This window comes from Aspergillus multicolor, assembly GCF_047715735.1.
Source record: "Aspergillus multicolor strain CBS 133.54 unplaced genomic scaffold BDW74scaffold_19, whole genome shotgun sequence".
In the NCBI taxonomy this organism is placed as follows: domain Eukaryota; kingdom Fungi; phylum Ascomycota; class Eurotiomycetes; order Eurotiales; family Aspergillaceae; genus Aspergillus; species Aspergillus multicolor.
In genome coordinates this window covers 418721-432344 of record NW_027395970.1, presented here as the reverse complement: position 1 = coordinate 432344, position 13624 = coordinate 418721, and the positions used below count along the sequence as shown (strand labels likewise).

Below are 13624 nucleotides of genomic sequence, written 5' to 3'. Positions count from 1 at the left end.
TGTATCAGTGGTGACATGTATATGTTTCTTCTGAGGTCAAAGAACCCAGTTCTTGTTGGAATGCTCAGGCCTCATAACATTCCACCCAAACGCTCTCTTCGCTATGACGTCTACCCACCCATCAGCGGTCTGGTCAACCAAGATCTCGCCAGGTGGGAGCAACGCCCCAGCCATCGAGGACCCCTCTGCCGCATCCGCTGATGCAGCAGGCTGGTCCTTGGGATCCGAAGTTATTCCGAGCGGCACACTAAGCCTGTACCTCCAAACCACACTCTCATCGATATAGAGCGAGTATGTGAGGACAGAACTCGGCACACCGTCCACATCTCCATCTTCAATCTCGACGAGTCCGAACTTCGTGTTCCCGTCGGGAAGATATTTAATCGGCACGTCATCCGGACCGGACTGGTAGTATGTGCGAATAGGGACATAGAACATGCTCAATGGGCCTGTGCAAAATTCAACGAGGTCCTCACCAGACTCGAGGTCTTCCTGGTTTTGGATACGTGGGGACTGAGAGTGAGTATCAACACTCGGGTCAGACTCGGGAAGCGCAGGGAAACGCGTGGCGGCAAATTCGTGCCTGTCGCCGGAGAGAAGAACGACTCGAATGTTCAGGGTTCGTTGCGCAGCACGCATGGCATCGAAGACGACGCGACGCTCGGAGATAAACCCGCCCCATGTGTCTGCTGTCCCGGCGTGCCAGTTGCGGGTGAAGGGGACGCTGGAGGAGACGATCTTCCAGCGCACATGCGGGGGCTCAGGGCGGGCAAGGAAAGCTAGCAGGGCCTTGAGCTGGGCTTTGCCGAGGATTGTTTCCTCGGCTGGAGAGCGGTAGGAGCGGGTGTCCAGGAGAAAAAAGGCGGCGGGACCGTTCGTAAACATTGTATAGGAATGTTTGGTGTTTTCTGTCTCAGTATCCGGCGCTGGAGGGTTAACAGAGGCGTGATAGTGGAGGTAGGGGTCGATAGCAGCTGGATAAGGGGCTGTATCATTGCCACGGTTCCAGTCATTGGCGATCTCATGGTCATCGAGGGTGTGTATCCATGGGAGATTGGCCGCCGACCAGGTCCAGGAGGGTGAAGAGTAGACTCGACGGTACTCGCTGCGGTAGTGATCTATAGACGAGCCGAAGCGTTGAGGAACGTCGATGTAGATAAAGTCTCCGAGGAAGAGCATGAATGAAGGTAGTTGAGTGAGCGACGAAACCGCGGTAGTCATCTTCTCAAGGCCCGGAATACGCAGCGGGTGACGCCGGGGGTCGTAGGGAAAATTGGGCTTCATGCAACTGGACGTTAGGAAGCTGAGTCTGTTGGCTGCGGAGGACTCGGGATCCTGGTTGGTCAAGAAGAAACCGGTCTGATTATTGGATAGAGCGTAATGGTAAGATGAGGATGGACTCAAGTCAGTGAAAGTAACAGTGGCTGTAAAGTCCGTTGACTCGTCTAAAGAATCGATGGTGGCTGCTTGAATCCAAAATGTAGAATCATTATCATCATCCCGGGCTTCTTTGTAAGACACGGTCAGAGGAAGCAGTGCAGCATCAGGCTCTCGCAGAAGAAGACCCGCAGTACTATGTGTTATATGCCCTATGCGGGAGAAACGTAGGTCGGCAGTGGGATAGAGAATGAAGCCACGCAAAAGAAAGTCCGCGGTGAACAAGCCGCAGAGGAGGTTGATTAGAACGGTGAGACACGTAGCCCACGAGTAACGGCTAGGAGCCCCAGTGAGCAAGGATTTGACAGCGCCATTGGTACTCTTTCGAGGCGAGGCAAAGTATAGAGATGTCAGATAAGTGACAAATGAAGTGAATATTACAGGAACAAAGGCGTGGCCCGGGGCCTGCTTCATGTTAGCAATAGTGCGGGGCATAATGGGAAGGAAGACAAACCCAGCGAAGGAAGAGGAAGGTTGTAAGACGAAGTATTATAGAGTTGAATATGGGTAGCATGATGCTATCTACATCGCATGGGCGAGACCGAATATGGTTGAAGCAGAAAGGAGCGGAGGCAAAAGGCGGAGGAAGTACGGAGTAGTCATGAAGATCATATGATGTCATTCGGGAATAGCCTCAAGCTACCTAGATCGGGAAGCCAGCAGCTCCCTCGCTATCCGCAACACCCTATTCATGCCCATGTTCAGAGACATTTGTGCTGCCCACTCCCACGGTCTTTGTTGCTGTCCGGGTAATGAATTAAAATACTCCCATCCCATTACGCCGCCGAAGTTCGGGAAGCGTTCTACCAACGCTGCCAACACAGGTGCAATCACATCTTGTGGTACATAACCTTGCGAACCATTGCCTGGATTAGTCAAGAGTCCATAGACAACTCTGGCTGGAGACCATCCCTGCGCCACGATGGCTGCATACATGCGAGGGTCGTGCGCTGGCCCCCAGCCATTATAGAACTGAGTATTGTACCAAGCAATGCTGCCGGCACGCTGCTGCTCCAGCATGCGATAATCAAACCCCGACAGGTTTCCAATCCCCAAAAGGGCTGCTGCCACTGGGGCGAGAGTAATGATAAACCCCACACCCAGATCCGCCTTCAATCTATCAATGAGACGCACGATGCTAGAAAGCGACATGGGCTCCTCGACATCCAGATCAATACCATCTAGTCCATGACGACGGATAACCCCTAGAAGAGGGACATAGTACTGCTCGAATTGAGCCTCGTCGCCGTTTAGCTGCGAAAAGGTGCCTGGTGCGGCACCGCCCAACATGCCCATGACCTTGATGCCGCTCTGCTGTAGCAGAGAGACTTCAGCCCATAGCTCGTCGTACTTGGAATGATTGGGAGGATCATTGTTGAGGGTGATGTGGTTGGGATTAGGAGCATTTAGATGGAAGGCAGCAAGGATAACGTGGGTTGTGCCGGTGTGATTGTTAAGGAGCGGCAGCATAGACACATAGGGACCTCCATCGGGGTGTAGTGTCTGATGATACAGCACGATCCGATGCGGATAAGAAGGAGGCGGGATAGTGGGCATTTTGGGTCCAAATCGTGTACAATAATGTCTATCTGTGAGGAGTGAGGAGGAAACTTTTAAGGAGTAGAGGGGTAAAACAGTAGGTAGTCCTTTACGCTATATAGTCTTTATATGGGGACCAATCTAAAAAGCAACAACAACGTACAAAAACACAATGGCTCTATTTGTTACAACCAGTCCAATAAAATGCTTCTCTCCATATAACTTAACCTGACAATTATTCCGTGCAAATGCAATGACCTTCGATGAGGCGGCAACGACGCTAACCCGAACCAGCATCTTGTCAACAGCGGAAGGCAGCCTCAGATCTCAGGCGACTCCGCGCGTCGCGTTTCTCCCGCTTTAACTTCATCAACTTCACTCCATCACATATCCGCCTCATAGCACTTTCTCCAAGTGTAAATCGTACTTGACAGCATCTATATCCATCAGAACTACCCATGTAAGGGCGGATTGCCTATCATGGCCGATACAACATCCCACGATACCGTCGGCGCATCCACTCTGGCCGCCCCTTACTATTCCCCGTCCTCGCCGACTCCTTCAGAACATCCTCCGATCGACTCGCCTGACGGTCTTCCGAGCCCAGTCAGCAGCCCTGGGGCTCGATCTCCGTCTGGATCACCGCCGTCTACCCGCCAAGCCTCCCTCGAGCGTGCGGCTAGGGAACTCGATGCGCGCCTCGCCCAATACACTGTCGACTTCAGCCAGTTCCCCAGCGGACATGCGGACGACGGTCTAGATGAACAGCCAGAGGTGGAGGATGAGACCGACCGGCTATCGGCTGTTGGCGGCCCTGAAGATTTCACAGCGAATTTAGAACGATACCTGCTCGGGGAAGACGACTCGATAGACCAGGACATCAATGAAGACGATAAGGACCAGGAACGGCCACAAGATGGAATACATAGCGAGCTGGAGTTACCGTCGCCGCATGAACAACAAGAACGACCAACTACCGGCCAGTCGCAGCAACCAGGGGTGGAGGATGAGGCGGAACTGGGCGAATACAGCGAGTTCGGGCCGCCGGACGACATGTCCACCCCGTCGCATCTCCTACGACGCCAGACCGCTCCCACTAGAGATGCCACTCATCTCGAGGATATCGAGGAAAGTCCAGACGATGAGCCAGATCTGGTCGCAACGCCGACGGTTCGAAAGCCCAAGTCACCGAGTAACAGAGATGTAAAACAGCTAGACGATGATCTAAGGTGTCAAATCGTGGATTTGAGGCAGGCTGTTCAGGAGCGCGATGAGCAGTTAGAAAGGAATCGTGGTCGCGTCCTCGAAGCGGTCTCCGCTGGAGAGGAGATTAAGCAACTGCGAGCCGAGCTACAACGAAAGACATCCCTCTTGGAAGAGATCCAAGAGAGTCACGCGGAGAAGATTATGGCCCGGAGGTCATCGGTCAGCGCGTCTGACTTCAGTGCCCTTCAGAAGCAAATCACCGACCTCCAAAGTGACCTGCACAGCCGCAACTCGCATGCTGATATCGATGCCGAGCGTCTAGAGACAATCGCGCTACTGCGCCAACAACTATCGTTGACACAAGAACAGCTCAGAAAACGTGATGCTGTTCTGGATGAGACTCTTGCCAGTCTAAAGCAGGTCACCGCATCTAAAGAGCAGCAGCTCCACGAAAAGAACGGTGAGATCGACAGACTCCGCGGCGAGGTCGACACCCAACGCGCGGAAATTGACAGGCTTGAAGCGGACGTTTCGCGCGTCCACCGCGAATACCGAGTTCTTGAGGACCAAATGGTTCTGCTTGAAACTAAGAACCGACCACTGGAAGAGAAGAACAGCACCCTCGAAGCTGATTTGACTCGTGTCCAATCGCAGGTTACAGCCCAAGAAAATGCCCTCAAAGCTATGGCTGCAGACCTCCCATCAGACAACCCTGGCGGGACATATAGCGAAATCCTCGAATTGATCAAAGACCTTGGCCAGCCGAATACCAACCGGCCCACGAGGCCCAGAGATGGTGGCGACCAGGAACAGGACCACGACCTTGAACAAATCTACCAAGAACTGTCCAAACTGCGCACGGAATCGAGCGAACGTGCCACCACAAACAAGACTTTAGAAACACAACTCACTCGTGCCCACGACCAAGCCGCAGAATCCCAGCTCCTTATCCAATCAGTCGAAGCAGAAAACACCCGTCTTGCCAAGAGCACAGATGAACTCAAAGCAAGCCTAGACAAAGCACTCGACGACCTTACGCGCCTTCGCATAGAGCATTCCGAAGCACAAGGGACTATCGAACGCCTGCAGGACACTCTACGAACTCAAGCTCAGGCACAATCCCAAATTCAACAACCCAGCCCCCCATCAACTCCACACGCAAATCCAACGACACCCTCCCTTTCTACCCTCGAAGCAACGCACAAAGCCCAAATCACCAACCTCAAAACCGCCCACGCAACCGCCCTCTCCACCCTCCGCTCCGCCCATGCCGACTCAACACACAAACTGCGCGCTCTTCTCTCCGCCTCTGAGGCCAGAGAAGCCGAACTCCGCTCCTTGATCGAACAACAAGAAGAACAAAATGAGAAGGAGAGGGAAGTCGAAGACAGCGCAAAGGATAATGAAATCGCTACTCTCCGCGCTGAAATCCAACGGCTCCATTCTGTCATCACAACCAAGGACGAAACCGCCGCCGCGATGGACCTGCGCATCGCCAAGTCCGTCGAAAAGCGCGAGCGCGAGTGGGAGCGCCGCGTGGAATTACTACTCAAGGAGCGGGAGAAGATGGGCAAGGCCCTCTTGTGGACCTGGGGAGAGAAGGAGAATACTACTTCCACTGCCTACAAGGGTAAGGGAAGTGGGAAGGCTGCTGCTGGTGGAGACGAGAACGACAAGGAGAACACTATTGAAGATGGTGGGAAGAGAAGACACGGGCACGGGCAGCCGTATCGGTATAAGTACGCGAAGAAGACATGAGTTTTAGGGAGAGTCAGTTTGTTTTCGTCTTCATTATATTCCAAGGGTTGCGGTATGGCGGAGTTCTAGGCGTTCCTACGGCGCTGAGATTGCAATTTACTTCGGTTGGGCTGGGTAGGTAAATCTACTGTCCGTAAGAATAGATACTGGATGTGTCAAACAAATTATGATTATGGTGAGAAGCAGAGAAACTAAGTACCTATGATAGATATGCTAATACATGTGCGGAAATAGACATCTAGTAGCTCTCCCACCAGTACCTTGCGTCTTGATATTCCCACCACAGTTCGTATGCCCCATAGCTCCGATCCTGCCGTTGCTGTTACTGTTGCCGAACTTCGCAATGGCATCGGTGATGATATCAATCACGTCCTATCAACCAACATAGAACTCGACATTGCCGTTGACACTGGTGGCCCCAATACCGAAGTGACAGGACTCGAAGTAGCAAATTTCAAGGTGCGACTCACCACCGACCTGGTACATAAAGTTGATTCCCCCATCGCCCTGAAAGCTTCTGATGGCGGTGCGGCAATCCTCGATATCACAGGAGTAGAACCCGCTGGAGCCCGCGCTGGCTGTGGTCTCAGAGATAATTACAGTAGGCGCGCGCGGTGCTGCAGACGGGGACGATAAAACGAGGGATTTTTGAGAAAGGAAGAAGGATTGTAGTGCAGGCGAGAGAGAAGAGAGGGCTATCACTGAGGGCTAAAGCAGGCGAGGGATTCGGCCTAGGGCCGTTGCACTATACAAAAGCAGGGGGCGGAGCTTGGCGGAGTGCCAAGATGTGCCGAGACCGTCTCCTCCCAGCGCAAGATTACTTGCCAAGACTGGGCGTTAGGGTCAACTTATTTACTCCGTATGTGCCCGGCGGGGGACAGTGCAGCAGCGTTACATCGTCCCCCACGCTCATTCCCTGCTAGCACGTTCATAGCCTTGTGCCTGATCTCTCTATAAACGCGGAGGATGGCACCACCTCTGATTCCTGTCAGGTTGGAATGGCTGGCGGTGGCACTGGCTCCGCAGAGGTTATGCATGCAGTTTGAATCTTGATTCGTATCCTTATATAGAGTTGCGGACTAAGATATGGCAAGCGGAGGAAGGTACATCTCGAAAATGGTATATATTTGATTAGATGCCCAAGGAGTCAGAACATGGTATTCCCTCGCTGGAAAAGAGACAAGCAACTATAAACTCGAACAAAAGATTGATAAAAGGTATTAAGTAATTAAGTATAGACTCTTATCCTGTCTCACCCCTTTAAAGACACGCGCTAAATCATCAATCATGTCAACTCAATAATGATGTGTCCTGGCAGGGATCCTCCCGTCACTGGCTGGCAGTTCATCAAACGACGCCCCCGTTTCCCGAATACAGTCCAAGTGCCCCGGCATAGAAGCAACGCTCCTATTGCCAAACGTAGAGCTACGTGGTCGGCGCAGACCTTGCTGTTGACTTCGGTGCTGGGTTTGATACTGGACATCCGTTACGTTTCTCCGCAGCTGCCGGCTGTACCGATTCTGGCCGCCCGGACCGGGGAAGCGATGACTTTGTGTGTAACGTGGAATGGGTGGGGCGCCGAAGTGATGTTGGTCCTGGGTTTGGCTTTGGCTGTGTCGGCGTGGGACGCGCATTGTGTTGCTGTTCATTCGTAGAGGGTTGTGCTGTGTAGGGTCGAGGAGTGTGGACCAGGGCCTGGAGGTGGTATTGGGGTTAGGATTGATGGGAGGTGGAAGGGAAAAGCTTTGTGCTGTGCTTGATCTGCGGATGGTGATGGGGATGGGAGCAGGTGCAGGAGAAAGGGTAACGACTTCGGGGGCTTCTGCCGAGTTCATGGTTGCTGATCTAGGGAGGGATGGGATTGCGCTCGGCTTTGAGATTTGGGGGGAGAGTGGTGAGCTTTCATCCTTTGGTGGTGGCTGTGGTGATTCTGTTGGGGGTTTTGTGGCCGTAAGCTCTTCAACAGACCCCTCTCTTTGAGGCTCCTGCTTCTCGACGTCTACTTGGGCACTTGCTTCAGCGAGGGCACGAATCTGCGGATCCGATGACAAAGGTGCAGATGCCGGCAGGGATTTTGGAAGGAACCTCCGAAGAGAGGAAAGTGACGATTGGTTCCTTGTGTGGGTGGATTGCGGCCGCAGGGCTGCGGCGGGCAGCTCAGGGATATTCTGCGGTTGAGAACTGTCCTGTGCTGTTGCAGATGAGGGTGTGCGAGAGATACTTTGTAAGTCCGAATGCGCACCAAGTGTGACAGTCGTGCCTGACAAGTAGTCCGATTCAGCTCCGGAATCAGGACTGAATCGTGGAAATGATGTTGGACGTCTCGGTGCAGGCTGCCGAATGCTAGGCGAACTTTTCAAATCCTCGCTATCTTCGTTTGGTGTAATATAGGGAGCGCGGCCATACGTAATGTCTGGATGGCGGCAGACGCAGATGATGTCTCGTTTCAGGCCCTTCTCGCTATTCAGCGTGGATGCAGAGAGGATGCTACCGTCACGGCTCGAGCGCTGAGGGCGATATACACCAAGCAGAGACACATCGTAAGGCCGCTCACAAAGCTCCCGGGAGCAAAAGTAAAGACAAATCGTGAGACTGATGGTCAGTTAGCATGTACCAATAGACAATGGTCTTTCGAATTTCAAACTTACAAAGCTAGGACAGAAACGATAACGACTGCTCGATGAAGAGCACAGCTGACGCCAACATTCCAAAAGCTGCCACTGGAACCATCAGGAAAACAGTACGCTTGCTGTGAAACCACAACTAGGCCTGCCACACTGGCCCCAAGCCAGACTATGGTCGTTGACCGCATGACATAGGTGCATACGGTGTGCAGAACGGCCTTCTGGGTCGCATAGCCAAGTACTCTGTTATATTGCCACGCAAGAAAGCTGTGTAGTATCACAAGCGGCACGGTAAGAAACGACTAAGCTGGTTAGATTCGGTGTAGGAAACGGCTGTTGAGAACCAGTCTTACCGCTGCGAGAGCAAATATCAGACTCGGTGCCATCTTCGAGTCTACATGTTTGTTGGCGTAAAGGTAGAGCACAACGACCCATTCGATGAGGGATTGCAGTAACAGATTGTAGAGAGAGACGAATATGACGACTTTCGTCCAAGCACCTCCTCGCTTAGGTGACATTGGCCGGTACTGCATGGTCGGCAATAGTTGAAAGTCGTAATAAAGGCGTACGCAAAATCCGACTGCCGTGGCCGCTCTGGCGGAGAATGTATGTATGGTAGACAAGTGGGCTATATATTTAGGGTGTGGAAGCCGGTTCGGAAAGAGTGTCTGTTAGTCCTCACTGGTAGACATTGACGAAGAAATGCTGCCACTCGAAATATAGAGAACGGCGCCGTGAGAAGGATATATGAATCTTAGTTCTGGCGCGTCAACGCGAGCATGGGGATCGGAATGGAGGAGCAGCAAAAATTCCCCTACGCGGGAACCGTCTGACGTCCGGCGTTGGAATGCAGCGACAGCCGGCTAGACTCTGGACCAGAAGCTGGGGTCCGAGCTCAGGAGGGGAGTGTGTCCTGGGTTTGATCTCCTTAGTAGAAGCCTGTAGACTCCGCAGTAGAAATCCGGGTCATTGTTGGGCTGATCACTAAACCAGTCTCTTGACCCTTGACTTAGGGCAACAAGGCGCTGCCCTGAGTGAGTCCCTGGGAGACTCGCAAGACATGACGTCAAATGCAGGTGTCAATTCCAGATCAAGCCGTTGGAGCAATGCAGGAATTGAAACAGTAATCAAGTGGTAGAATGTAGGATGGTGATAGAGGGATAAGGGGAGAAGGAAGAAAAGAGGGAGCGAAGGAGAGTCGAGTCGGGGAAGGGGAAGGTACCCAGGCACGTGATGGCCTCTCCCTTCCTAAAGGGCTCTGTACTCCTATAACGCACTCTCCTGGATTTAGACCAAGGGGTCTTTTAGGGACAGCCTCCTCTCATCTCTTCACTGAAGTGTGAAGGGTCGAAATGTTCTCTCAGAGCCCGAGGACAAACAGCACAGGCTTCTACTACGCAGATCTCCCGTATACTATACTGCGGGTGTTTCTGTCTTAAACGCGATGCAATCTTGGAACTGAAAGTTTACTACGTATTAAGGGCATATGGCCTCACTAGTAGGGTGTATATACCCATAGCTTCAAGCACCGGCGTTCAAGGATTCAATGCAAGTTATGGCTAGGCAGCGCACGACCAACGCAGGACAAGCACGAGCATAAAGCAACCCAAGTTTATTCATTTTTTCTATATTCTCAAGTCGACGTCATAATCAGAAAGATAACGCATCACAGGTGAGCAGTACACTCAATCTCAACATCGGTGTTCAGCGGCAACGTCTTGACAGCAACGCATCTAATGAAAACATGTCTAATTAGCACAATGGCTGACAGATAGATCCAGGCAAAAGGACAGGACATCTATCATGTATGCAAGAGAGGAACTCACGTCCGAACAGGCTTGACATCACCCCAGTGCTTCATATACTCCTCGTTCATGGCGGCAAAGTCATCCATGCTCGCCAAGAACACATTGACCTTGACGACCTTTGTGATATCGCTGCCGGCTTCTTCGAGAATCGCACTGAGGTTCTTGATGCATTGGGCCTGTGGAGCAGCACAATTGTATTAGCACAATTTTCACACACAATGTAGTAAACACCCAAGGACAATGGGTGCAACGTACAGTATGAGCCTTGACATCGCCATCAATGATCTTTCCGGTCTCGGCGTCCATGGCGACAGCGCCGGAGCAGTAGACCATGCCGTTGCATTTGATGGCCTGGGAGTAGATGCCGGGGAGGGGCTTGGGAGCCTTGGAGGTTAGAACAGGGGTTTTGGAGGCCATTGTGCTTTTTTTGTCTCTCTGTTAGGTATACCGGGTGGTAAATAAGGGGTTAAGAGAAGAAGCGGTATTTATTGTGGCAGGTTGGTGATCCTGCAAGGAGTTGGAGACACTCGTGCCCCTCATTTGGGAGCGTCCCCTCATTGATACGGACTACGATAAGCCTATCGCTGCTTGCTGCAATGTGGTAATAAATATGATAAACTAACGATCGATTTGAATCATAAGCATAGTGCCGTCGAAAGTGATCTTCTACCTACCTAGTCCTAGTACTCCAACTCTCGTCCACGCAAGATAAAGAGGCGGGTGAGTTGTCCAGCCCTCCTTGCATGAGACACGAGACCGACCAAAACTTGCTTGAAGACTGCTACCTACCATATAACAATCCTTCACTGTCGATTCTCACCAGGCTTAGTAGAATAATTCATCACATCGTTATAACAAACCCGCAAGATGTCCATCAGCAACATCTCACCCCCGTACCCCCTCCACCCTTCCGTTCAGGATCTACTAGACCCCGAATACGTCGAGTTCTACAACAGCCACGTAATCGACAAGCAACAGGTCCATCTCCAGCCCGTCGAGGCCTCGCGCACAAGCGGTATTCTGATCCCGGGTGGTGGACCCCTCGTAGATGTCGGCAAGACAGTTGACATCACCATCAAGCGACGCGTCACTGAGGGACCCGAAATACTGCTGCGTGCATTCACACCTAGTGACGAAGCACCGGCGGGGGGATGGCCGGTGATGCTGTATTTCCATGGAGGCGGCTGGGTGCTGGGGAATATCAATACGGAGAACGTGGTCTGCACGAATCTGTGTAGCAGGGGAGGGTGTGTGGTTGTCACTGTCGACTATCGGTATCTTCCCATCTCGCTTTCATGTTTGTTCGGATCGTGACTGACATACGCACTGCAGCCTCGCACCGGAAAGCCCTTGGCCAGCTGCGGTGCATGATTGCTGGGAGGCCCTTCTGTGGCTGGTTTCCGAAGGACTAGCAGCCCTGAACATCAACATGAGGAAGATAGCAACGGGCGGCTCATCGGCGGGCGGAAATCTAGCAGCTATAATCACGCATAAGGCATTGACATTGTCACCTCCTGTCAAGTTCCTTGCGCAGCTGCTCTCCGTGCCAGTCATGGACAACACGGCAACAGTATCGAACAATGACTCTTACCGACGATATGAGTTCACACCAGCCCTGCCGGCGGCAAAGATGCTCTGGTACCGAAATCACTACCTTCCCAGCGAAAAAGATTGGCCACATCCCGAGGCAAGCCCGTTGTTCTACACCGGAGATTGGTCCGCGCTGCCACGAGCGCTGGTCATGGTGGGTGAGCTGGATGTGCTGCGAAGCGAGGGAGAGCAGTATGCGGAGAGATTGAAGCAGGCTGGAGTGGAGGTGGATTTGCAGGTGATGAAGGGCATGCCGCATCCGTTTCTGGCCATGGATGGCGTGCTAAAGGAAGGAAAGAGGTCAATAACGCTCATGTGTGATCTGTTGAAGGAGGTATTTGCCAACTGAACGGTGAAGTCTGGGAATCTTATCAGTCATAATATTGACAAGCTCTGCAGCAGTAGTGACAATAAGCATGATCTTCGGGAGAGATAGTAGTAGACCATGAACAGAGCCGAAGAGACGACAGAGTAAATCCAGGACCGGGCGAACCAGCCAACAACCAAGTATCTAGTTCTGTCCTCTGCAATGAGAGAAGATGAAAGTGATTTGCTCAGACCGAATGCAGGCCGGCAGGGGACTTTGGCTCTTCTCATGGTCACTCAATGTCTGGCTTAACGTCTACGTATCAGATTCATGCTTTGTTGATTTACTCCGCTCTATCATAAACCCCCATACGGCAATCGGCATCGCAAGGGCATCGTGACTCCCAATTGTGTTATTTTGCCATGGGGCTGGTTACGGACCCGTTGGTATTCGTGGGCCTGTGGTAGCATAGTTCCCCTCTGAGTGTATTCAAGTCTTCCGGTATCGGGTCGAGAATGCTCATGGTATTCCGGAGGAGTCCTGGGCACATTTAACCACCTTCCATAGGGATGCGGTCATTTTATGTAGTTCTACCCCTGCACTGCTGCAGGCACGAGTCGACCAGGGCCTGAAAATGGACTGGTGATTGGTAAATTTGAACCGCGTGAGCATTATGACCGTTTCAACTTGTCACAGCGCGCGGGCCGGAGGCCGGAAGTCGGGACCTGCATCCGCGCTTTCACAGCTAGTGTAGAGGATTATTTCAAATCCGTAGCCTGTTGGTGCCTGGTGCTGCCTATGTATTCCAGGCTAAAATGCCACAAACGGCACCTCTTCCGGTCCCCTTTCGCCCTACCAGGATAGTTGGTGGACCGTGGGCAGACCATGGGGCGTGATAGCTCAGGGCAAGAAACTGAACGAGTCGGCCGAACCCGTCGAGTTAGGCACTTGCACAGGCTGCCTGCGGCTATACAGGGCCTAACAGCTAATGAGGCTCAGGTCTAATTTCCTTTGAACGGATCTGTAAATCTAGGGTCTAATAACAATAGTCTATTGTAGGGGGGCGATTTTATCAACAAGCTAAGCCAAGCGCTAACGGAGGACCCTCTTGTTAGCGAGCTCGGAGTCACGGACTCACCATGGATCCAACCTGCCCTATTGCCAATTGGTGTCAGATGCAACGTCGCCTCCGCACTGTCCTCGAGAGTGGAAATGAGAAGCTGGATAGTTGCTCTGGCTTGGATTTGACCGATATTGCAATTTCTGGAGATTCGTGCTGTCTGGGAGTATCGCCTCGAGAGTTGAGGACAATAATGATTTGTCAAACATCGAGGACAGTGGCCTTGACTCTTGAC

General features: G+C 52.3%; 5 protein-coding genes across 5 annotated transcripts; 2 read left to right on the top strand and 3 right to left on the bottom strand.

Moving 5' to 3' along the window:
- Window positions 1-36: 36 nt before the first annotated feature.
- Window positions 37-2994, bottom strand: BDW74DRAFT_168993 (alkaline phosphatase family protein; the record flags this gene model as incomplete). The annotated part of the gene is made up of 2 exons (XM_073726922.1): window positions 37-1842; window positions 2122-2994. 2 exons carry the CDS (start codon window positions 2992-2994, stop codon window positions 37-39), a joined length of 2679 nt encoding a protein of 892 aa, XP_073582213.1.
- Window positions 2995-3384: 390 nt separating this feature from the next.
- Window positions 3385-6155, top strand: BDW74DRAFT_156475 (putative spindle pole body associated protein SnaD). Its single transcript, XM_073725007.1, has one exon. The coding sequence runs from the start codon at window positions 3457-3459 to the stop codon at window positions 5938-5940; it is 2484 nt and encodes an 827-aa protein (XP_073582212.1). The 5' UTR covers window positions 3385-3456; the 3' UTR covers window positions 5941-6155.
- A 1031-nt stretch (window positions 6156-7186) lies between these two features.
- On the bottom strand, window positions 7187-9097 carry BDW74DRAFT_186112 (uncharacterized protein; the record flags this gene model as incomplete). The annotated part of the gene is made up of 3 exons (XM_073731190.1): window positions 7187-8532; window positions 8589-8866; window positions 8918-9097. The coding sequence occupies 3 exons, from the start codon at window positions 9095-9097 to the stop codon at window positions 7236-7238; spliced, it is 1755 nt and encodes a 584-aa protein (XP_073582211.1). The 3' UTR covers window positions 7187-7235.
- A 956-nt stretch (window positions 9098-10053) lies between these two features.
- Window positions 10054-10821, bottom strand: BDW74DRAFT_156473 (putative L-PSP endoribonuclease family protein Brt1). The gene is made up of 3 exons (XM_073725006.1): window positions 10628-10821; window positions 10391-10548; window positions 10054-10297 (listed from the first exon to the last, which is right to left on the bottom strand). Exons 1-3 carry the CDS (start codon window positions 10787-10789, stop codon window positions 10231-10233), a joined length of 387 nt encoding a protein of 128 aa, XP_073582210.1. The 5' UTR covers window positions 10790-10821; the 3' UTR covers window positions 10054-10230.
- A 418-nt stretch (window positions 10822-11239) lies between these two features.
- Window positions 11240-12311, top strand: BDW74DRAFT_179897 (alpha/beta hydrolase; the record flags this gene model as incomplete). The annotated part of the gene is made up of 2 exons (XM_073729582.1): window positions 11240-11646; window positions 11705-12311. The coding sequence occupies 2 exons, from the start codon at window positions 11240-11242 to the stop codon at window positions 12309-12311; spliced, it is 1014 nt and encodes a 337-aa protein (XP_073582209.1).
- Window positions 12312-13624: the final 1313 nt, after the last annotated feature.

Excerpts from the sequence above, each read along its gene's own strand:
- BDW74DRAFT_156475 (XM_073725007.1), top strand. The coding sequence starts at position 3,457 with ATGGCCGATACAACATCCCACGATACCGTCGGCGCATCCACTCTGGCC.
- BDW74DRAFT_156473 (XM_073725006.1), bottom strand. The coding sequence starts at position 10,789 with ATGGCCTCCAAAACCCCTGTTCTAACCTCCAAGGCTCCCAAGCCCCTC. Across the intron at positions 10,549-10,627 it reads GCGATGTCAAGGCTCATACT|GCCCAATGCATCAAGAACCT; the intron begins GTACGTTGCACC and ends GCTGCTCCACAG. Across the intron at positions 10,298-10,390 it reads GATGTCAAGCCTGTTCGGAC|ATGCGTTGCTGTCAAGACGT; the intron begins GTGAGTTCCTCT and ends TGTTTTCATTAG.